The 26,238-nt window shown below is 34.2% G+C and overlaps 1 protein-coding gene across 1 annotated transcript in view; it reads left to right on the top strand.

Moving 5' to 3' along the window:
* Window positions 1-26,238, top strand: part of MDGA2 (MAM domain containing glycosylphosphatidylinositol anchor 2) — a 693,384-nt gene that overhangs the window by 499,797 nt on the left and 167,349 nt on the right. The window contains exon 7 of the mRNA XM_010967002.2: window positions 10,017-10,346. Coding sequence (XP_010965304.2) covers window positions 10,017-10,346 — 330 coding nt within the window. The remainder of the gene's footprint in view (window positions 1-10,016; window positions 10,347-26,238) is intronic.

A 26,238-nucleotide genomic window follows, 5' to 3' on the forward strand; every position in this document is an offset into this window, starting at 1 on the left:
CAACTTTTAATATCTGCAACACCACCTTCCCACCACGACCACCGATGTCAACCTCCCTGGATCGTCATCATAGACTGTAAATTGTATTCCCTCCTGCTTAATACTTACTGAGACACTATCTTTCGATTTATCTTTGAGTTGAGCCTGAACACCTGTGCACTTGGACCATTCTCCTTGGCTCCAGAATAAAACTGATGTAATTAACAATCCTGTAACTGAGGGACAGACTGACAACTAGTTCTATAAATTACATTGTAATGATCCCCATAAGGATGTGGTTAAAATGCTGCTTGCCATGTGTCTTATTTATGCAAGTTAAGAAAATAAATTCTACTCACATCTCTGGACCAAGAATAATTTTTTTGTTTGTTGTTTGTTTGAAGAATTGGGGTATTTTGAACTCACAGATACTGTGAAATGTGAAATTAGTATATCCCTCTTTACTTTGTTCATGTAAAGATCAGAGCCAATTCATGGGCCAACTACCAATTTTATGAGATGTAAAAACATTTCTATATCCCCATCATTTTGATGCTTCTCATTTGCTTATTTTCCCCAATTTTCTCATTAAAAGGAGAAAAAGAAAAGCTGTAACATATTTATAAAATCTGCTTTAAAGACTCCGAGAGTAAGGTAGAGGGTACTTTTGTAAAAGGAAATGTTACACATTTCTCATTATAACATATATATTTAAAGTATTTAGTTTTAGAGTCAGTCTCTTCATACTTCATTTTAGCAGTCCTGTCATCCTTTGGTTAGCCCACAAATCCCAATTCTTGTCCTGTGGCCTATTAATCAGAAACTCTAGACCTACAGGGCATTAAAGATTAAATAGGGATTATCACATTGGAGGAAGCATAACTTTATAATGGGATTAAATTAACCTCTTTTAACTCTCAAATACACTTGTACTCATGTGACATTTCATCTTTGAACAATATACTGTAGTGTATGTATATGTGTGTGTGTTGTGACCATACACATTATGTTCTTTGGCGCTTGAAACCTTGTTGTAGTGAATTTTCTAGACTGATTCGGTTTTCATCTATTTCAATAATACACAAGAATATGATGAAAAATTACATCAGACATATTATAAAACAGGAAGAAAGACTGTATACAAGATGGTTACAATAGGCATCAAGACACTATTGTACTAGAGGAGAGAGATTAAATGTAACTCTGCTAAAACAAAAGACAGGAGATTTTTAAATGCTGAGGTGAGCTAACGGAAAAGAACTGGAAAACATTAGAGTGGAAGTTGATCAATGTGATTAAGCCATCTGTGCTTGCTACATAGCCTTTTCACTTTTCAAACTTGGGAGCCTACCCTCCTGTAAAAACTAGGAGATAGAAGCACTATCTCCTCTGATGAGTACAGGCATACTTAATGTTATTGAACTTTGCTTTATTGTGGTTCTCAGATACTGCGGTTTTTGTTTTTGTTTTGTTTTGTTTTGTTTTACAAATTGAAGGTTTGTGGCAATCCTGCACTGAACAAGCCTATTGACATATTTTTCCAACAGTATTTACTCACTTTGTGTCTCTGTGTCACATTTTGGTAATTCTCATAATATTTCCAGGTGTTTCCTTATTATTATATTTATTATGGTGATCTGTGATCAGTGATCTTTGATGTTACCATTGCAAAACGATTACGACTTGCTGATGGCTCAGATGATTACCATTTTTTAGCAATAAAATAGTTTCTAATTAAGGTACATACATTGCTTTTTTAGATGTAGTATTAAGTATTGCATACTTAAGAGAATATAGTATAGTATAAACATAACTTTTATATCCACTGGGAAACTCCAAAATGTATGTCTCAGTTGATTTCAATGTTCACTTTATTGTGGTAATATGGAGCTGAACCCCCAGTATCTCTGAGGTATGACTGTACATTTTAAAGGGATGGCTCCCAGGTCCTTGAGAAAGCCATTTCTGGCTGTAGAAGATTCACATCTCAAAGGGGCAGAGAATGGATCTATAAGTGCAAGTTTTCTAAAAGTAAATGCTCTAATGAAATGGATGCCAGGGGCTTAGAGTCAGGAAGAAACCTGTCTAATGTTTAGTTACACTGAGGGGAATATTCAGTTGGTTTTGTCAATGGTATTGACACTTCAGCTTCTCACAAAGTAGAATAAGATAGTTAAGATCATTTTTATAAATTCCTAGTAAAGGCAGGTGTTTTTCATTTGGTTGTTCAGTATATCTAGGTTATTTTCCTTGCTCTTTAATGTTAAAATGAAAGAATATATTTAAATGATTAAGTCATTATGTTACTGTAAACTGAAATGTGCGTAGAACTGGTTGCAATCTTTTGTGTGTCAAGAAACAAAACAACAATTTCATGTCCCAAAACAGGGGCCGCAAACTGGAACGTAGAAGATTCAGTAAAAATTCCACGGTCTGCAATTATGGAAAAATCATATATAAAAATCCTTTCTCAACAAAGACTGACTTTACAACTTCTGTTTAATGATGGAATTCAAATTAACTAGAGACCTAGAGAGTGTGTCATGACAACTGTGATACAAATGTGCAAAGTCAACTAATGTATTTATTTTCTTTAATATTATCTTATATTTTACAAGTCATAGAAGTCAGTAGAAAAGAGATTTTTCAAGAGGGAGAAATAATCTATAATGTAAAATGGCAAGAACTGGAAAATATCTTTGTGTTAATTGATTAAGAGGTTATTGCTAACTTTTGAGACTTCAGTGTCAGAACAGCATCGGTGAATGAGTACATGAAAACAGGGAGGCAACTGGTGTTTCACTATTTTTTTTTTAAGAAACAAGCTACAAGTATTTCTTAGGATTCTTAGGGTTAAGAGAAGGGCTCTAAGATGTGACCTAAACATGTTTTTACTCTGAGAATAAATAGCATATGAAAGAAACTGGGTAAAAAGAATGCATAGCATCATGGTACAGTGAGACAGGTTGGAAAAATACCATTTTGGAAAGGAGAAAGTCCACAGCTTTTGAGACAGAAAATAAGGAAAGCAAGAAAAATAAAGAACAACTTTGTTTCTTTGTTGGTCTTGTTCTTTTCATCCAGTTTTCACTACTACATGATCAGTTTCATAAATATTAAAGATGTGCTGTTTTCAAAAAGACTTCAAAAGAGCTATATTTAGCACAGGCTTGCTAAGCTGCAGTTCATGTAAGAACTGATTCTAGTCCTGAGTCTTTAAAAATTGATAAAAACTACAACTAACTATGGATACATTCTCATTTCTCAATGTGAATAAGTATATTTAATTTGATAGAAAAGGTGAGCTCAAAATATCTACTAATTTTTTATGAAATAGGGTCAGTAAATTGTGCTGATTAATAGTCTCCTATTCAAATAACTGGTGGTAAGATACCATGCTACATCAGATACCATTTACGTAATAGCCATATTATGAAAATGTTTGTTTCAGTTTATGACATCATATGGACACTTTGATAATTATATGCAATATATATTTTCTCCGTACTTAGGATAGTGCTGAAATAGTGCAAAATACTAATGGTGATAATAGTAATATTATTTTAGCTCACTTCTCAAGGAAGTGCTTGTATCAAAAAGCAAACTTTATGCCCCCTAAAAGATTTTTCTTACTTCAATTTCTACTGAAAATACTTACCTTCAGTTATTCTGTTGAGCAAGGACATTTAAAAGACAGTTAAAAATTCAACCGTAACTTGCTTAAACAATTTGAATGATTAACTGCAGTAATTAGCTTTCAGAAAATTCACAAAATACATACAGCCTTGATACTTCATAATTAAATAGGACCCCAACTTCCTTTCAGCACTTAATTCTGCATTCAAAATGTCACGGGTAGTGTTTCAAACTACTTTTAGGAAATGAGTGTAATGATTGTTTTTTTGGTTGTTGCATTATTAATGAATTTTCATTCTGATTATAGATTTGCAATTGGACTTGTTAGATAAAGGAAAGTGAGTATAAGAATACCAAATAGTATGGAAGAAGAAAAAAGACTGCTGTATCCATCTTCCAGAAGTTTTAATACTTCTCATACACTTTAAATACTTTTTCTATAATAACATAAAGTGTAAATAAATAAATACTATTATTTCCTCAAGCAACTGAGCTAAATTAAGTTGTTCTAGCTTATACCCATAATTGCAAATTGCATAGAAGCTAATACATTTAATTCGTTTTTCATGCTATTTGCATATTTCAAAATGTGCATTTACAAGATAGGAACAAACTGATAATTCAATTTTAAGAAACCCTGGTTTTTTGGAAAAGGAAGAAGGCACACTGTATTACATGACTCTGAAATATGTTTTATAACTTCATTGTGCCATTAGACACATCTTAACTTAAAAAAAAATCAAGATATTTCCCTGTCCTTTAGTTTTTAATTGTAAATTTTATTTTCACTGGAGAATTGAATCTTGTCTAACATTTTGTGATGCTCATAATGGAAATGCCTAAAATATCAGAATGGAATTTAATTTTAGAGTATTTTCAATGATTTACATCAACTAATAGATTCTTACTTTATTCTGTGAGATACTAATCTTGAAAGATGTTCCACAAAATAAGGGTTTTTTCTTAAGTACTATTGATCTCTCTAAGAATGTTGCATTGTGCATGTTTGCATGTTCAAAGCTCTGAAAAGCAAAATTTTACTAATCTAGTCAATCCTCAAACTTTATCATTCTTCTTTCTTTTAACATGATCCCTGTTAACCTTTTTATCAAACAGGTTTAGGCAAATAGTATTTTAGATAATATAACTGTGTTTAGATGTCAGTTTTCTTCTCTTTTCCAAAATATTTCCTTAGAAATAATTGTCAACTGAGCTCTAATGCATGTAAACAAGCCCTTTGCATGAAATTCAGTTTTCTTTACAAAGCAAGGATGAGTAACTGATAATCACGTTAGAAAGCTGATGTCCCTAACACATTATATGACCAGGACAGAAGAACAGCTAGTCAGTAGGTGTGGTGGTGTAAGGTTTCCTGAGTTTTTCTGTACAGAATTCCCTTCCTCACATGTAACACTATATTAATATTGTTTGTTTATCAAATATATTCTGCTCCCAAAACAAAACCCCTGAATCCTAGAGGACGTCAATTCTTTACTCTTTCCTTCATCCCATGTCCCTCCATGCGTGTCAGGACACAAGACTACCAAACAGAAACAGAGTTAACAGAGACAGGACAGACTGAATGGAAACATTTGAAATCTGTAAAGTTAACGCTTTGGATTGTCAAATTTAATTAATTTTGATGAAAACTATTGAATACCAACTATAACAAGGAACTGAGTTCAGGTTTTGGCGACAATAAAGAGGAGTAAGGCATGGCCCCCTCCCTGGGTGTTCACAGTCTCTTTGAGGAGAAATACAGGGACCTGACCTAATTATAACGGAACAAATTGTATCTACTGTCATTTACGATCTCTTAAGTTGCTTGGCTGATACAATGTATTTCCACCTCTTTATTCAGTTGACATCCAGTAGGACTAGCAAATACTCTTTTTTTTTCCACTCAAATATTTTTGTCTTTTAACAGAGAATAAATGAATAGAAAATCAATTTTTATTTATCTGATTACACTATTAATCATTTCTAGATTGATTCCTCTCAGCAACATTTTGCCAGTGCTTCATGTTGACTGGAATCCTCCTGAGATTATAAGAAGTGGTATATCTGGAGATTTTTAACTAATTTATCTACTTGGAGTGGTCTCTCTGTGTCTCATCATACTTGTGAAATGGATTCTTGGCAGAGATTCAGAAGCTGACACCTGATATTCCATCTCCAAAGAGATGCTTTCTCATTAAAATTTAAAATATTTAAAAATGCTATTTAATTTAAAGTTATTTTTTGTTCTATCCACAGATTTTATTTTAACATTGAACTACTATGTGTTGCATAATTTATGGAACATTCGACAATCAGTACATTTTATAATTTTAAGTCTGTAGCTGTAGGCAAGATACAATCTCACAGACTCTTCTTTGTCTTTATCTGCAATGATCTTGTATTCCTGGAAACCACAAGCCCACACTTCTCCAGAGTCAATGGTCTTTCACTCAAGGATAAACTCAAGAAGTTATCTAATTTTAAATAATTTAAGCCTTCCTCAGAACTGTAGATATTCACAAGCAAAACTCCAGTTTTCTTTCTAGAGAAGGGTCAGCAGCAAGCCCTACCCAGTTCTTTGCAACGGCCTTGCTTTTGTACACTGGTTTTATTCTATTCGCAGAGCACCTCTGTAAGTCTCAAAGTAGAGGGACTGCAGTGAGTGCAATTACAATGTCCTCGCAAGTCACCTGTCGAAAGTGATTGTGGGCCAAGTTTGCATTCAGCTCTCACAATACTGTGAAAGGGAACTGTGGGTTATATTGCAATGTTTCTAACCTGATTATCCAGAACAGAGGCTCAGCATGATGCCAGTTCTTTACATGCATTGCCAGACTAAACAAGTACCTTTTGAGGTTCATCCATCACAATTTATGATACATTAAGCTAAATCTAATGTTCTCTCAGGCTGGTGTTAAGGGATTTTCTATATTCAGGCTAAAAATTGCATTTGGGGAAAGGGATTTCTCCTCTCTTTTTTCCATAGAATTTCTTTAGTTCTATAGAGTCTTGTTATGTCTATTGGAGCCCTGTTATACTCTGGTAGGAATCACAGATTGATTTTTAAGCATTTAAAATCTTAACTGGTAGCAGGAAATGACTTTAAATTAGCATTGCATGAACTACTGTAAATTGTTCACTGAGAAGGAGAGTGTTTAATTATAAACGAAGAAACCTGCTTCCCAGTTGATTAACTATATTAAACACTTTGTATTTTCAAAGCTCTACACTATTGTTAAAAAGCTATTTCTCACAATGGGTCTCAAAGGGAGCCTAATACTATCACCTCTTATTTTTATAGATGATTTACTTGACCCATAAAAATTAGATTGCCCATATTGGACCACATAGAAATGAAAAAACAGAATTAGGTTTCCAGTTCTTAATGTACCTGTGCCTAGATGACAGAACTATGCTCTTAGTTTTCTGAGCAGCCAGAGTTAGAAAATCAAATGAATATAACTGTCCTTTGTTACTATTGATGGGCACACACACACATACACACATGCACACACGTTGTTCCCCTTAGAACATTTCTGTTCTGTACACAAAACCAGATATTTTGTCATGGATTAACATAAAACAAACTCAAAGAGATGGCTCTCCAGTCAGATGATCCACGCTACTTGTCCTGATATTCCTTATGTTTAGCTCACTTGCCAAACTTTGTCCCTCTTTTTGTTTTCAGAATCTGTCATTTGAACAACTAATATAATTGACTTTGGCCAAATCGTAGAATTGTCTGTTACTGAGATTAACAAACAATTGTGGCAACGAGTTCATTCTTAAAATGAACTAGATTATATTGCTTCTATTAAAGATATAACTGTATCATATATTCAATCTTATTTATGTATTGACTACTAGATTTATAATATTTAATATTTTTTACTTTGGATTTTAAAAGTTATTTCTCATGAATAAAACAGTCCATGACGTATAACATAGATATTGATTTCTTGGGGTTTTTTTTATCAGTGGCTTTTGAATTGTTAAGTAGTTTAAATCTAATTTTCGTGATGAGTTTGCAGTTCTCTCAATGTCAGTATCACTGTGATATGCCACTGTGCAGAGAACAGAGCTGGGCAACATGAGCTGCCTAGTCAATAAATGTTACTCACCAAAACATCAGGATCTTTTGTCTTGTTTGTATGTGTCAACCAACATATAACTTTAGAGTGAAATTTATTCTAAATGTTCCCTCATATGAAATTGTTAATAAATTAATATATACATTTGATCTTTCAGAATTATGAGTTACCTATTTAAATTTTTTAATTTAGGTTTATTATTTTTCTATAGAAACAGAATAAGGAAAATTCTTACCAAAAGAGATGAAACTGTCATTTAAATGTGAGTGCTAACAAAAGTAAATGTTCCTCAACATATTAAAAAAAGAAAAGGACATTCTATGATCTTATGATTTGCTTTGTGCTATAGAACTTCATTTACATTTGAATTACAGGTGCACAGTATTATATACCAAATAGAGTAGCCAGATATGGACATTTTCAGTGCATTTCCCTTTCTAGCTATAATGTAAAGTCATATATTTCAGTGCCATATTAAAATACAAATATGCAGCTATGTAATAAAATGCCATAATGTCTCCTGATTCATCCTAGAGTTATGTACTGACAAAGTTATGGTTATGAATAAATAAGTTTCATAAGTTGCATTTTACTGTAGAAAATGTAACAAACAACAATATGAGAATGTGATCTAAATATTTGTCTTCTGGTGTTTTCATTAAGACCAAAGCTTTGTGAATTTTCTAAACAATATTTTTGAGGATTCTCCTCTAAGATTCAGATTTCTTCAGATTTATAAAACATTTCATACGTATACAGTATGTCGTTTTTCTAGTCATAAGTATCATATACATTGGGTGGATAAATTGGACTATAATCTCTGGGTACACAGTTTGCCATACATGAGGGTCAAGTTTGTCTGTTTTGTTCATCTCATGTTATAAGGTCCTTGCCTAGTGCTGAGTCCTGAACAAAAACCCTGTAAATATTTCTTGAATAAAAAGGAAGAAGTAAACATTTTTTTGATATTCATTTATCTCTCCTCATTAAGATGCAAACAAGAAAGCAGATTAAAATATTTGGAGCTGAACAGTAAAGAAAATCAATGGCAAATATATTTAAGATTTAAAAATATATTACTCTCTAGTGCATTCTTAAATAATTCAACTGATTTCTATGGTATTTCCCGGCCTTTATTGGACTGAGGAAAATCAAATTAAATTCAAGAAAGTTTACCCAGAATGCAATTAGAAGATCTCCAATATATGCAGGTTCTCTGAATTCATGTCATTTTTGCCAGTGTCATCATATATTTAGGTTTAATAGTAAAAGTGAATGAACAATATTTTATTCTGGATAATTATGTTTCACTGCATAGGCTACATTTCATCATATAAAGATGGTGATTTTAAAGGAGAAGGAAACATGTAGGGTGTTGGAAAAAGAGAAAACTGTATGTATGAGAGTATTGCTGCCATACACTGGAGGAAACTGTCATCCATTCTGAGCACCATGGTATCATTCACGGTTCAGGACTGGAACCCTTAAGAAGCCAAGAGATGCTTCCCCAGCAGCTTCCGGTCGTCCTTATCACTGACACAGGTTGTGAGAACAGTGCTGACCTTAGACCCAGAAAGCACTACTGTTAGGACACTAACCGAGCATGTGTCCCAAGCCCTCTGCCAGGAGGTTCTTTGGGCCATCTGCAGGAGACAGCCAGCAAACAGTTTGTACTGGAAATATCTATGTGTGGTGGAATAGAGCCACCATAGCAAATTTTTTGAAAAAAAAATTTTTTTTTCCAATTCAGGTTCCTTCAATACTATATGAAAATATCTCATGTATATGAACTGACTGAATTCTTACCAAGCTAGTTTTGGTCAGCATGTAGATACAACCTTAGAAGAATTTTCCTTAAAACGAAATTTGTACAATATCTAAGTTGTTTCAGAAATTGTGCCATAATTAAGGTATGGCATAGGTGAAGAACAATGATCCATATTATTAACTCCCTAATGACTTTATGTAAACCTGTTTAATCACTTGTTTAAAATTCACTGGCAACAATGTTTAAGCATCATGTATAGACTTAAGTATCATATGCTGGTATTTGTTATATTACTGGAAAATATTATCCAATTTATAAAAATAAGTGTTAGAATCTCTAAGTGATTTAGGTCTTCAGATTATTTCTAGATTACCTTAATGAGGTTCATTAATATGCACACTACTTGGAAATTGGAGAAACATACATACATTTTATTTTATTTTGTTTTACTTTATTTCAGCCCAGAGATGATTACCTAGGATGAATGAATCCCTAACATTATGAAAGTAACACTAACTTTTTATGGAATTTTTATGTTTTAGCACTAAAAAAAGGACGATTTTGGATCACACCAGATCCTTATCACAAAGATGACAACATCCAGATTGGGCGTGAGGTGAAAATATCTTGCCAAGTAGAAGCTGTTCCTTCTGAGGAGTTAACATTTAGTTGGTTTAAAAATGGTCGTCCATTAAGAAGTTCTGAGCGGATGGTTATTACGCAGACTGATCCAGATGTCTCCCCGGGAACAACAAACTTGGACATCATTGATTTAAAATTCACGGATTTTGGGACATACACATGTGTAGCATCTCTGAAAGGAGGAGGAATATCTGATATCAGTATTGATGTTAATATATCCAGCAGCACAGGTAAGAAGCATATTTATGATATATATTCACATTGCAAATAATTTCTTTACTTTTAGCAAACAAAATATTCTTCAGTCAAGCTAAGAACATTCTTATTTTCAAAAACTTTCTGGATACCAGATTCGTAACATTCCAGATTCCCAAAAATATCACGTTAAGAGATATTGCTACTTCTTTTATTTATTTTTATTTAGATTTACACAAGGTTTTACAGAAATAGTGCAAGTAAAATTAGTAGCATTGGCCATGATAGATACAGGCTTTTGAATTAAATAGTACAAAGTTTTCTTATTATTAACTAGGAACCCTCTGTAAAGTCTAAAATTATATATTGATTAACAAAGTTAAATACAAGATATCTAAAGAGTTAAAACAATTTTCAGAAATTTGAAACAAACAAACTGTTTAGTCCTAAAAAGAAAATACTGAGAGACAGTTTAAGATAAGGTATATAAAATATGTATTTTCTACCAACAAGAACCAATGATAAAGATGTTAAAATTGTGATCAGATGTGATGTTTTGAAGAACCTTATGATAGACTCACAGTGAAAATGACTAAATATAGAAGTATATTGGAGTGAAATTTCTTTAACGGTTAAGATGAAAAATGTTACCAATTTTCTCTCAATTAAATGTACATCTACAGATGAAGACGACTCTGGAGCTTTGGTATGGGAGAACACATTAGCTCTTAGGATGTTTTAAAGCCCTGTGATTCTATGAATCACAATCAGTATGCATCTGGAGAACTCCAAAGTAGCTTTATTTATTTTGCCAGCTTGTACCCAGATTGAATTTTAATTTGGGATTTGTATATAATTCTAGGGTGAATAATATGTGTTAAAAACAGAGCACAAACGTGACTAGCAGACACACTCTGTTTCGAGAGAATTTAAACAGTAGGCTTCTCCTTTCTAGTCGGGCAGCATTTTAACTTTTGTGTGTTAACACGTTGACTTGTGATTTTGTGTCCTCATGATACCAAATTGCAGTGAACACTGAACTGATTTTACTCCTTAAGGGATATAGGTCCATACTTCAGGCTGACCAAACGTGCTTACTTTTTACCATTCTGTATTATTTATAAGGGATGTTCCATTTTAGGGTGATAAAGGGTACACGCATTTCTACAGATGTCCTTTTCTAGGTAACAAACAACACAACACAACAATAGCTATTTTTTTTTTTATCTAATCTGTGTTTTGAACTTGGTGCTTGCCCTAGGAGATGAACTCATTTTAGGATATCCAAGGAAAGCTGTTGATATGCTCAGTCTGTCATCCTTCATTTATGTATTCGTTCAGTCAGCAAATATCCATTGAATGCTTACATCAGTGTAGTAGAAGACATCCCACATATGATATTTCCCATAAGATTAGGAACAATTTTATAAGATCCATGACCATATGTCTTTATTTATGACAATTTTCCAGAATTGGTCTACACTTAATTATGAGCATTGCTTTGCTTGTTTGGTTGTTTGCCTGATTTTGTTTGCCTGTTTCTTTTTTGGAACCAGTGACACAAACTCATCTGCAAAGAATCAATGCTCCTATCTAAACAGACTTGTCTGATGGGAGCACAGTTCAAATACCATTAAACTTAGACAAAGAAGGGAGCAGAGAATAGAGAGGAGAAAGGAGCTTATATGATTATTCACAAAATGAGTCCCAACGTTCCTAATTATATACACTAGTTAAATTGCCTGTTTGAAACTGTGTGATGTAAATGACTAGCACTGATTCATAAAATTTCTAAAAATCTTAAAAGGAAAATGTCAAAAGATGATTAGAAAAGCAGAAAATAAGAAATGTCTCATTTTTAAATCACTGCCACCGTTGGTTACCAGAGGTTACAGTGCTTGAGACAAAGGAGATGTATTAAATCCTCTTCCAATACACTCCCCTTTTCTGACCCACCACAGACAGACCTGGTTATTGTCTGTCTCCTCCCTAAAGTGGACGATCCATGAAGTCTGGACCTTGTCTGTATTGTTCATTGTTTTTAATCTTAACATCTGAAACAACACATGACACTAAGAAGACACTCAATAAACAACTATTAATTTTTTTTAAGTGAGCTAATTTGTACATATAGCTTTCCTTTTAGGTTTTTTTTCCCCCTCCTATTATTATCTCTGCAAAATAGGTATTTGGTGTCTCTCTGCCCAATCTTGTAATTCCCTACTGACTTTAAGAAAAGTCATTCAATAGACCAATTTATACTGTGTTTTAATGGATGTGTTATTACTCTCAGGGGCAGAACTGGCTCTATAATTTGTGGTATTGAGAGAAAAATTTTTAACATATGTCCCTTGTTCAGTACTTAATAAAAATTTCCTAATGGCAGTATCAGATCATTAAACTGAGTGTGGGCCCCTTTTAAGAGTGCTACATAGGGCATGCTTGTGGGACTGGCTGGCACAGGGGGCTGTATTTTGATAGAGAGACCTGCAGAAGGTGATGTTTAACCCAAAGGATAAGTCACTAAAGGAGATTACATATTCTGTTGTCATGCTGAAACTGGATTTGATGTTTTATTTTGCTTACAGCAGAGTGGAATACCAGAATGTAGCATAAAGACCTGTAGATCTGAGATTGTGTGATTCAATTGGTATCAATAAAAATTATTTTTATCCCTGCACAGTAGAAGCTACACTTAAACAAGTTCTTTGATATGAAATTTAGAGATATTACCAGGGATAGAGTTTGAACAAGCTAAAGCATGGTGGAAAATCTTGACCTATATTAATTCTGTGAACCAGATAGGTGGGATTCAGAGGAAATTCCCACAGATTGGGTGAGTGAAATCAAAGAGAAGGAAACCACTGTTAAGACATAAGTAAATGTGTGGGGCTCTTTTAGACTCTGAGTTTTGCTAGTTAGTTTGGGAATTTAGAATTGACCAAGTGGTCAGTGGTTTTCTTATGGGGTAAACATTTTCTGTATGCTAAATGTAAGCAAATTTAGGGGACTATTTTAAACTTAAAAAAAATGAGCCTTGTGTTTTTCATACAGAATCTTACATTGAATCGTAGTTGTTAACTGTCCTTTAAGAGACATACATGAGACTTAATTAAGTTGGAAAACTTCTCTTTCAATGACAGAACTACATCTCTGGATGTGTTTGTGAGGGCTTTAAAATTGAAATATAAAATATCTCAGGAAGGTAAATCTTAGTTTATAGAATTATTAATATATGTAAAAGACAATTTGATTTAAAAAAAAACTTTGAAGAGAGGCTGCATGTATTTTGGAGTTTGCCTCATGCGTCTGATTGAATAATGAAAACTATGATATATGTATTAATAGATTGTCTTCTTTTCACATTAATTCGGCATTAGAAATATTTTTTCCTCCTGATTCTATAAAACTGCAAATTGCTTTATTGTGAGATTTTTGTTGTTCTGTCATTTTAAAATTCATGTTTCTTGGAAGTTCTTTTACTGTGTTGTTGCTCTGTGTCTGACTCTGTGTCACATGGTGACAGGCAATGGACCTCACCCTTAGGGAGCTTTCAGTCTAGGTTGTCCAGTTACTTAGTTCTCAGATGACTTAGAAGTTAGGCACAGTATATAGTGAGATGGATGCTGTACTTAAAGTTTGATCAGCCTTCTGTAAGAATTGTGAATGCTTTTGTCAATGTGGGCACAAGAAAATTCTACAGAAAAAATGACCTTTGAGTGAAATATTGATAGAAGAGCCATTATGCTAGTGACAGTGAAGGTAGGGTACATTTGGCAAAACATACAGGATGAAGAATGTCCCAGAAATACTATGTGATACTTTATTTCTTGCTTTTACTGTAGAATCAATATTGACTGATATTAATATAAGCAGGATTTATTGGTTTATTTCAATTTTATTATTACCATTAATGAAGCTACATTTTATATGGCTAGACTGAAGGTAACTTAAAAAAAACATTATAGCGATTGTTGTAAGTTATCAACTAAAAAATTAAATATACTGAAATTTTAATTGGTACAATTAAATCTTATGAATGAAAATTCTTCACATACTTGCTGGCAAATGCATGTATATTTTAGCCTAAATTTTTGGCAACAGTTAAAATCAACCCTTAAATATTGTTACTTGTTTATTATTCATTTACACAAGTATAACTGTTACAGTATATTTTTAATTTTCAGAGGGCTTGCAGAAAAATATTCCATTGCTTCCTCCAGTATTGTTCTGCGTAAAATCCTTTGGTGCTCGTTAGCTTGCATATATTCCTTTGCATGACTTGAAAACTTGTAGGTGTACAGTAAACTCAGAAGCATCTGCATCATGCCTAGAAAATATAAACAGTGAGCCTGGTGATCTGTGGAATTCCGTGATGAGACATCTGGTGGGCAGATATAGCAGAAGACTCAGTACAAATTTGTTGATATTTTTCCTTCCCTGTTTGAGTATAGGAGCATTTTATTTAGCAGAAAATGGAATGAGGTTTAAAGGATTAAACCAGAGGCAGCAACGTAAACATAGGTGCACAGAGGAGGTGGTGAATTTAGAAAATTACCTTGAAATACTGGCTTTGCCGCTAACTATCTGATGTAGTTATTATAATTATGACAGTTAAGTGTCTGAACAAGTATTCACATTTGTGAAATGAAACTTCTTGATAATACAGGAGTATGGTACACAACTAATAAGAATAGTTAATTAGCATGAGAGCAAAAGAAAAATGATTAAGTCTCTAATTGGATTTGCTTCTTTGCCCTTTTCAAGTCAAGGGGGAGGAGTAGAAACCCATGAAATCCTGCTGATTAAAACTGAAGTTTTATGGAATGAATATAGTGAGTCATGGCCATTTTATGTAGGAGGAGGTCATAAGTTAGACTGACATATGTAAGACCTGACAATGATTTAATCATAGGAAGCTTCCATGTAGTCAAAAGTTATATAATGGGTTCCTGAGTTACTAGACACAAAAAAAATCATTTTCTTTCTTGACTCCAAAATTGTGAGGTTCAGCCCATGACCTCCAAATTAATTACAGAGAACAGAGGGCAGCAATCTTTTTCTGTAAAGAGTCTGATAGTAAATGTTTTCAGCTTTTCAAGCTGTATGGTTTCTGTTGCAAATATTCTACTCTACTATTATAGTAGGAAAGCTACTACAGACAGTAAAATGAATGGGCACTGCTCTGTTCCAATAAAACTTTATTTACAAAAACAAATGGTGGGCCAAATTTTTCCCACAGGCCATAGTGTGCTGACCTCTAACCTAGACTTCTGAAATCTTGTTAATTAAGAAATAAAATCATAACAAAGCTGAACTCTATGAACTTATTAAGAAATTAAGTTAAACCCACATGTAACTGTTGTCTATGCAAACATTAATATATTTTCTAAAGTCTCAGTTTTTCCTTATGTCTCATTTATGTATATACAGTTGACCTTTGAACAACGTGAGGCTAGAGGCACTGACCTCTGAGCAGTGGAAAATCCAAGTGTAATTTTGTAATGGGAGACCTCCATATCTGAGGTTTCTTCATATCTGAGATTCCACATCCTCAGATTCAACCAACTGAGGACCATGTAGTAAGTACTACAGTATGTGTTTATTGAAAATCCATGCAATTCAAACCCACATGGTTCAAGGGTCAACTGTTTTTTGACTGGGTGCCTTGTTAAATGGCTCATTCTCGGCTAGGGTATCCAAGTTCTAGAATCATGCTGTAAGAATTCCTGAGATTCCTTTGCAGTTGCTCAAGTCTCATTATTACCATACAAGATTTTATGTCTCTATTCCGTTTGTGAACTCTTTTATCTATCTTTTATCTCTGTTTCTATATACATATATTTAAATTTTGAATGGTTGAAGAAGCAATAAAAAAGCACAACTGTAAAAAAATGAGATATACTCTGAACTTTAGAGTCCTGGTTATGGGGTCAGTTTCCTCTTTTCTGAATGAAAGACTGGCTACTTTTTACACTGGCCTTAGGCAGGACTGGCTTCATACTGATTGAATTTACAGTTTAGGCATTGAAGGTTCCTGTCTCTCAGATGATTCTTGCGTTTATTAGAAGGCATATTGTACCTGTCCCTGATAAGGGCCAGGAAGAAGCATAGTGTTTTGAGCAGGGCATCAGTAGGGAAGCTATCCCCCTAAAAGGCATTGAATTCTCTCTTCCTAAGCTTTTCCCACTTTTCTTTTCATAGACACTGAAAATGGCTCTTAACCTATAGCATTGGGACTGGAACTAAACCTGGCTAGCAGGTATCTGTACTGTGGTTCTTAGATCCTTAAATTGCTATTGTGCTTGGTGAACTTCTCAGAGAGACATTGAACTGCAAAATACTGTTTTTACTGACCATGTACACAGAATATTCCTTAGGAAATATTAGGCTGTAGCATACTCACAGAGATACCTAATTTCTATCATTTATACTTTTTCAGTAAAGAATGGCATCGTCAGCCTACATGATAGGCACGGTTATAAAATTCATATTTAGGTATATAAAAATTTACCGAGTAGAATATTTTATACTTAACATCCCTATTAGAAAATAGGTTTTAATTAAATTAAATGTGTTTTATATAAAAATGTATTAATAATTTGGAATTATTTCTTGTGCTCATTTATATTAGTCTTGTGTTGTTCTGTAGCTGATGCAGGTTTTCTACGTAGGAGACCTGTAAACACAATAATCTCGGGGTGTTGGCAGTGGTTGGGGGACTTGTCTGGAATCTGTATTTGAATAAGTGGTACAGGTTTTTATTCAGGTTGTGTGTTTAAAATAATTTTAAAAGTACCAAAATTTTCTAAAGATGGTTATACTCACCCCAAAGTAAGTTTGAGAAATGTCAGTTGTCCACATCAAATATTATTGTTTATATTATTATTGTCGTTACTGTTTAGCTTCAGGTAGTATTGATGAAGATTGCAGTGTTTGGAGCTGAAGTCTGGTTCCCTTTTGATATCAAGAATTAAAACAGTCAAAAATTCGTGCTTGAATATTTTTAGAGTAAAGATACCTCCAGAATTCTGGCTTACCACGTGCCATATTAGAATGTGCTAAATGACCTATGAGAGAAATGACTGAAAAATACATAAAATAAAAGTATGAAAATGAGAGAGATCAAATGAGAGCAGTTTAAAGAAACTTGCTGAAACTTCTGAAGTTTTCTTCATGAAGATAGGAAACCCACCGCAAGAGATGAACACAGTATTTACAGCTTAAGTCATTGGTATAGTTTTCTTTCCATTTGGTATATCTGACCTTTCTTTCACAAGTTCTCAGTCAAATAATCTGTTCTTGGTGGAGGGAGATTGCAGTTGGAAATTTAACTTTGAGAGGCAAGGTTAACTGGCAATGTAAGTAAGAATAATGCCAACTGTGGTAACAGGGCAGAGAGAAATTAAGTCGAGCTGTCATCCACAATTCTGACATTAATTCGTGAAATGTAGTATACCTTCAGCCCAACAACCACTATAGGAAAGGGCTATAGGGAGAAATAAAAATGTATAGGAGCCTATTCACAACGAATATTATATCCCATACACTTAAAATTTTGTATTAACAGATAGAGTCTAGTATTTGCTTTATAAACTGTCAGAGTGAGATAGGGGCATTCAGGATGAAATGATTGAGTCCAGTCAGGAAGAGCTCCACAGAGCAGCTGACATCTGAGACAGGTTAAGGAGGACGAGTATATGGCCCTGGATCTTAGAAGGAAATGAATGTAATTAGATGTCCTTCACATGATCAAGAATGATCATAGAATTTTATCAAGGGGTAAGATTGGTGTTTGGTTGGTGGTGGGGGCGCTATTTATTGGATGAATCTGCCGAGTTCCAAAAAGAGACCTTTAGAGGAAGAATGGTGGAGAAATAAAGGAGTGTTTCAGGAGACATTCCAGAAGCTTCACAATCAGTTAGCTGGGGAAAGAAAACTTTTCCTCTGTTACTCCAACAGTGTAGACTACCTTTGCATTGTTAGGAGGTATTCAGTAACTCATTTAGAGATGATGTGAGCGAGAAGGCAGATAATTTTTGTTAGGAAATAAATTAAGGCAGTGGAGATACTCATTACTTGTGGATGTGTCAGGTGAGAAATGAAATAATATGAAAGCTTAGCTCATAGAAAAAGCACGAAACTCACTTGTGAACTACATCTGGGATGTCAGTTAACTTCTTTGCATCTTAGATTCCTTTTCCCTCCACCACACCTTTAGAATACTTTTAAGAAAGAGTTTGAGGACATAGAATGGGGGAGAAAAAGGAGCATAAGAAAATAAAAGAGTCTGCCAGTTGGAATGTGTGTGTAGTATGGGGGAGGGCACTATTTATTCAGCTGAAGAGATTGATAGGAATCAGATGAGGTGCTGAAGAACACTCACAACCTTGTTAATGGGCAGTGAAGTCAGTGACCAATGCTCTCAAGTCAATTTGAGTGTGCCTGACTGACATCAGACAGCTCACTGTAGTGAAGAGCCCTGGACTTGGGTCCGGGCCCAAATTTACACTTAAAAGCATTATGACCTTTGGTCTGGCTGAACCTCAAAGCTTTCCATCTGTAGGATAAAGAGATCAGCTGAGTAACTGATTTCCAAATGGTGTTCCGATGCTAACTAGAGAGTTTTAAAAACTGATCTCAAGGGCTACTGAACTACAGGGGGAAGGGAAGTAAGCAGCTGATAATTTGACCCTTTTTTCCTCCCCTTCCAAATTCAAATTGAGCAAAACATAGATCTCTTTTATATATAGGACTTCTAAGATTATATTTGGACAAAGGTTCTGACTCAAGTTTGCAAACATACACATATGCACACAGTGTTAAACACATGTAATCGAAAACTATTTGTTTGGATGAGTTCTTCCATCCTTTCCAAAGTATGTTATGCTTCTGTGATTCCGAAATACTATACTTCGGTTGTTCAGAATATGGGAATGCCAAATTCTGAGTGAGGGATTTTTAGGAGAGGTTTGCAAGGCCACATTGATTTGGGATTAGCTGTACCTGAAGAGTTGCTAAGACATGCTTTTGTTTCTGGTGGCCATTTAGAAACCAGGGTTTGATAACTGAGAAAGTTCAGAAGTAAGCATAGACTTCACAAGCAGTTGCATGAAGTGGATGAGCTTATATTCAACAAGAGAATATGAAGCAAAGATAAAAAAACATCCAACGGCAAGGGAGACGAAGAAGAAACCATGAAGAAAATTAAAAAAAGAAGAGCGGTCAAAGGAAATCAAGGAAAAAGCTCCTCTGCTTGTGTGGAAGAGGGGAATATCCAGTGGAAAACTTCCTGTATTTGCAGCATCTTTAGGGCCTTCGGTACATTTTCAACAGCATGAAGTGTCATGTGAAAGAGAATATTTGTCTCAGGCACTTTAATAGTGATGCATGGATTTTGATAGTGGAAGCGAGCACTCATTTTTCTTCTAGTGAAAGATTGAGAATTGAAGGAGGGAGGGATGGTGATAAGGAGACAGAGAATGAGAGAGAGATTTTACAGACAGTAATGATTGTATTAATTCTCTTTTCAATGAGATTGTTTAAAGAAGTGAGAAGAAATATTTGAAACATTTTCGTTGGCCTTCCTTATCAGGAAGTTATAAATTGTTCTGAGAAGCATAAATTATATCAATATTTCTACTGCTTATTTTGGGGGAGAGCATAAATGTAAAGACTGGCTGCATTAAATTAATTCTATATTTTCTGTGATAGTTCAATAAACATTAACCATGTTTTTATATTAGAATTTTCTCACATAAAGTGGAATCTATCCATATGACATCAGATTTACAATTTTCCTCCAATTATTATCTTAAAATATCCAACACCTTTTCCCCACATATCAGAACAAAGGTTCTACACGTTATAGTTTAACAGTGATTAATTAGCTGTTGTCTATTTACACACATTGTGTCATGTGTTGAGGATTTCCTTCACTTGACAAAATTAAACATTTTTTGTAATTTCCAGATTGCATTAAGATAAGAGCAAATCAAAGAGAAATATGAAAGAATACTCAATTTATGATTCCTTATACCCTTCATACTTTTCTAAATGCAAGCAATGGGGACATGGAAACTATTTGAATTTTAAATAATTGAATATATATTCTTCTAATCCAATGAGGACTGAACATCTTTAGTTAATTCCATAATTTGTGCTTAAAATTATAATAACTAGCAATAATTTACTAGCATTAAAGAAAGAATTATGAAAATTATATTCGTTAACTGATGAATAAATGTCTCCATCAAATTTATAGTTGAGAATGGAATTAAATCAGGGCATATTATTTAAAGCTACAATACCGAGGCTCACTCTGGATCGTTTGACTAGAGGAGAAGATAGAGGCATGGGAATTGGCGATAGATTCACTATTAATGTAATTACGATAAAACTTAAGATTTTTATGTCCATAGATGACACTACCAAGCTTCCATTATCAACTGAAATAAACAGAAGTTTCCATGGGGACTAGATGCATAGACTAACAGTTTGATCACCATTTTACTCTATGAGATAGCAACAGATCTAGAATCCTACATCTCTGGCATTAGAAAGAATAATTATTATAGTGATTCAATTTGTTTGTTGTGTCTAGGTTTCATTTTACAGTTTGGAATGGCTTTAAATCAAAGCTATTTCTTTTAAAAGCTCCAAAATAGAAGTTAGAACTACCATGAATGCAAAAAAACTTCCCCCCAATATCTGCTTACGAATGAATACATTTTAATATAAAAAGATCTCGTTAATTTTCAGTCTTAATTTTTTATCCTTCATTGTAGGATATCAGATTACAAAAAAAGATTAAATAAATTTATGATATCTTTCCAATTGGAATTGGTGTGGCACAATTTTGGGATATTTATGAATTCAGAATACCTATTTATAAATAAAAATAAAAGATTGTTGGTGCAGGTCCCCAGAGACCTATTTTGTAAAACAATTTTAAAATAATATTTCTAAATGTCTGTTACTGACATAGTTTTTAAATACTGAGGCTATTTATAGATTACCCCATCTTTCATTTTATTGAAGGGGAAATGGGGCCTCGAAGCTTAGGTACTTGTTCACTTCCTACAGCCACATCCTGCTTTAAGTTTACAATCTCAGATTCCAAATTCAGTATAAGAGTATGCAGCATCTTACATTAAATGGATATTTTCTTTTACTATCTCAGGGGATTCTGATATTCAGTTATTCCCTTTGACAAGGGCATTGAGTGAAAAGTTCACTGTAGACAGGCATTAAAATATTCTGAGGGATTCAGATAACATTCTCACTGGATCATGTAACCATGTGTTATGTCGATGATGGGGCACAACATTCTCCCCTACTCCAAGAACACCACTTCAGTGAGCATTACGATGTCCTGTCCCATCTGCCCATCTCACATCCCACTCATTAAAATCGGGTGAGGTCTTTCCCCATTCTATCCTAGGCGTATACCTTGAGCAGTATTCATTTTGTTAAAGAAGACCACTTTCAACATTATGCTAGATTAAAAATCCTGTAGTACAACTCAACATGATGATACTTGTCTTAGCTTCCTGAGAAGCGTGGACCCAGAGTTTGTGTCTTTAAAATGCTACTTGACCACATCTGGGGTATGTACTCCAGAGTGGCGTGATTTACCTATTAACAGTACTACTAGAATATACATTAAAACTTACAGCACACAAGTATAGATTACATTGTCTATGGTGAAGTATATTTTTTAAAAAACTTAATAGCAGCATAACAAGAACACAGAAAAATGCATGAATTGTAAGTATGAAAGTTAGATAGTGTATACACATAAATAACTACACCCAGTTTAAGAAACAAAGCATTACCGTGTGCTGAAGCATTTCACAGTGTTGAACATAGGTCAGTTCTGACTGCAGAACCTGGGTTCTTTATATAAAACATACAGCCTCTCAGCGGAATAAGCACAAGTAATGCGATTTCAAGCTCCAGAGATAAACTGCGAGAAATGTATTTTTGATAACTAAATTCATCTCAGAAACCTCAAATCATACTGTATCTGCCTTCTTACCTTTTTGACGAAAGAATTGGAGCTTGGGTAGTCCTGTTGGGTGAAAGTCAGCCTAAGAGACAGCTTAGGCTTAGAACTGAAAGCTTTAGTAAAGGGGACAAGACAGTGGTTTGCAGTGGAAGGGAAGACCTAAGACACCAGACTCCTCTTGAATACATAAACAAGTCAGGTAAATAGGTCAGAATTTCCCCAATTTTAGGAATGTTCTATCAGTAATGATGACGAGATTATAAGGATATGAAATGAGAAGCATATCATTGCACTTTAAAAAATGTTCTATGCTCAATATGAAATATATTGGTAATTTAAATATGTGAGGTAGAAATAAAATGACAAGCAGTTCAAGCTTCTGCATCTGAAAAGCATTTAGTGTGACTTATAGTCCAGTATAAATGAAACATAAGTAGTCCACTTTTACTAAGACTGTCTAAATAATACTTGTAAACAAAATATATTTAGTTGACATTTAAACAGAAATACCCTTGCTTAGGAATACAGTGCAATGTAAAACCATATTAATAAAATAGTGCTAAACTCTATCCACACACTTATTAGCTCAGAATGAATTATGTATCTTTCTGATCAATGACGTTATACAAGTTTTAATGTGATTTTAAAATTAGGCTCATATTTTTATCGTAGCATTCAATGCTTCTGCAGACTGGCAGAATGGATCATAAAATGCAATCATGCATTTGTGGAATATTTGTTAATAAAGTCTCCATGTGTTATAAGAAAACCCTCCTCCAGTTTTTTTAATCGACCAGTTATCTTCTAATGAATCTCTTAATTAAACCTCATTTGCTCTAAAGAACATGCGGTCCTGATCTGCTGATGGAACATTGTGTTCACTGGTTGTTTCATTTTGCTCTTGACAAAGCATGAAAGAGCCAGCTTCATTTTTTTGTAAAAATGTTTATTAAAATAGCAGTGGTGTCTATTTCCACAGGATAAGGCATATTCAGTGGCATACAATCAGTAGCGTAATTAGGGAATTTGTAAACCACAGGCATTGTTCAGAGTGATCATTTATAAAAAGCCAAACAGTGTCACATGGATTCTACAGGTAGACAAATGGCCTTTTTATTATAGAAGCAAATTGATTTTTCTAGCCATTCGGCACTGAAGAGTTTACCACTGTGAGCAACAGTTGCTCCAGAAAATAAAATAAATTGTGGCTTTCTTTAAAGCATCTTTCTTTTGCTGTGCTTCTGTTAAGCATATTTGATATATAGTTTATAGCTTTTCCTCCTTTTAATTTAGAATTCCTTTATCCACAGGAAAGCAATCACATAATTAACATGATCAAACAGCTCCTTTTTTACTAACTGGGCCCTGGCTTTCATGGTAATACCCTCACCTTTGTGAAAATGGACAGCACTGACATTTTGTCATCCTCATAAGGAAGGAATAGATGTACTTAGCAGTGTCCAAATCTCATTACTTCATAGAAACAGAATGAGAGCTAGGATATCTGTATTATGTGTCATTGTATGACAGTATCCAAACACACAGATCAGATTATGTCTAATGGCAGAAATCTGCAACCTTCTTTCCTTGGATGGCTTTGGGGCATGCCTCTGACTATTCAGATTAAGAAAGTTCATTCCTATTCTTTTCAAAAGGTTATCTTCATCAAATAGTGTTCTCATCTGAAATGCATACATATCACCAAGACAGCTGACAATGAGATGTATTTATATATATGCAAATATCTGTATATTATTTATAAAATATTTTGTTGACCCTATGTGTTTCCACATTCAGTACTTGAGATATCATAGGTGTGACTAAAACAAAATCTTTGCTCTCAATACAGAAATATATGCAGAACAATGAGTCATCGATACCACCCCAAAAAAAGCATTGAGGAGAAAATGTAATAACTGACATATCCTGAGGGTTTACTTTATGCTAGACTTTGTGCTCAAGACTTTATGTATATTATATTGTTTAATTCTTAAAAAAAATATGAAGTAGGTACTGTTATGTACCTCACTTCACTTCGAGTAACCTGAGAGATAACCAGTTAGATAAACTTCCCAAGGTTCTGCAGCTAGTGGATGGTGGAGCTAAGATCTGAATCTCAGCTGCCAGACCTGAGCCTTGCTCTTTACAAGTATATTACACGAGTTAAAGTACTTTTACACTTCAGAGGGCACTCTAATATGCATTATGCCATTTTACGTTTAAATTCTCATTAAATCCTCCTTTTCATCAGCTTTATTTGCTGATGAGAAAACAGACTAAGACAACCCAAGATCGCACAGCTAGTACGTGGTTAGGCCCTGAGTGCAACTCAGATTTCTAAATTTGTAAACGTATAACTCTTCCAAATGCTCCATGTCAATTTAAAAAGACCTTCTGATTCTAAAATGATTATGAGTAGTTATCAGTTACTAAGAATCCTCCCTGTTTATCAGTTTCCATAGTGCATAATGTAATTTTTGTAAGTAGTGAATGGCCTGTCTTCTCTCTTGCCCCCACTCTTAAACGTATTTACGTATTTGAGGGGCTCAGAAATATGTGTTAAAATGAATTGGTAATAGCTCCAGCGTAGGTTGTAAGTTTTCATATATGCATTCCTGCTTTTGTTACTCCCAAAATGTTAATTTCAGGGATAGTGAATTTATATGCACATTTAAATGTATTTGGATAAGTCATGGCACCATTTTTAAGAGTGAGTATGCAAGAACACAAATGTGTTTTGGAATATCAGAATTGCAGACATTGGGGAATTTCTGAGCTAACTTTTAAGCTATAGGACTTTCTCCAGCTTGTTGCTTTTCCTCTGTATAATACATATTTAGAATATGGTATCCAAGTTTTAAAGTTGACATTCTTAATCAATTGCTTATACTCAAATAACTATAGTTTTCCAGCTTTACTCTGCATTATTCAAAAAAAAAAAAAAAAACAACAACGCAAAACTTACCAAACATGAAATGGAATTTGATCATCAGTAGAGAGTTAAGTTCAGGAATTGGTCCCCTGTTTCCCAGAAATGATTATAGATTGATTATCTTTTCATCAAATGATCTAGTCACAGCTTAGTAATTAAAGATCTTGGCACTTTATTTGATGTTTTGACTACTATAACATCCGCTTTCTTATTAAAGGGAAAAAAGCACTTCTTTTGCAGTTCATGTTTCTTCCAATTTTTTCAGTCTAGTCCAGATTGCTAGCTTGCTAAAATGTTAACATAATTTGAGTCACTAGCAAGCAGAAGTATCTTGGTTCTGTTTGTTTGTTTAAGTTGTCTCAAAGAAAACAAGTTTTCACATGTGAGACTTACATATTTAGTCAGTGACCACCATTCATCTCTCTATTTCAGTGCATGAGAAACACATCCAATAAATCAGCAAAGGGAGATTGAACAGGGGAAAGGGTATGCTTTTGTATCTTTTCCCAAAAATGTTAGTAGAGAACTTTCTTGTTAATGCAGATTTATTTTAATGATTCTAGAAAATATTTTCTCATAAGCTCAAGTTAGAAAACCAAATTATGTGAAAATCGTGACAATTCAAGATACTTGAAAATTAAACGTCAGCAAAGGCTCTGTAAGCAATCGTGGCTTCAGGTCCCAGGCACGTATCTGTTTATGAGGCTGCAAGAATAGACCTGTGTTTATTTGCAACTGGCCTTGGAGCTTGTGGAACAGGGAAAATATGAATGCCACTCCGAGAACGATTTTCTGTGTTGCTCTCTCATCTTACACTTTGTGTTCCCCTGAATCCCTCAGAGACTATTCTTGTGCCATAGCAACACCTGCTGGGAGAGGGAAGTTGGAACAGCCACTGCTGTGCCTGCCAGATCTGTTTTCCTGATTGAATGACACTGCATGCCCCCCATCTTCCAATACTGAGCCCTCCAGAGCTGCTACCCCT

Source organism: Camelus bactrianus, chromosome 6, assembly GCF_048773025.1.
Source record: "Camelus bactrianus isolate YW-2024 breed Bactrian camel chromosome 6, ASM4877302v1, whole genome shotgun sequence".
Classification (NCBI taxonomy): domain Eukaryota; kingdom Metazoa; phylum Chordata; class Mammalia; order Artiodactyla; family Camelidae; genus Camelus; species Camelus bactrianus.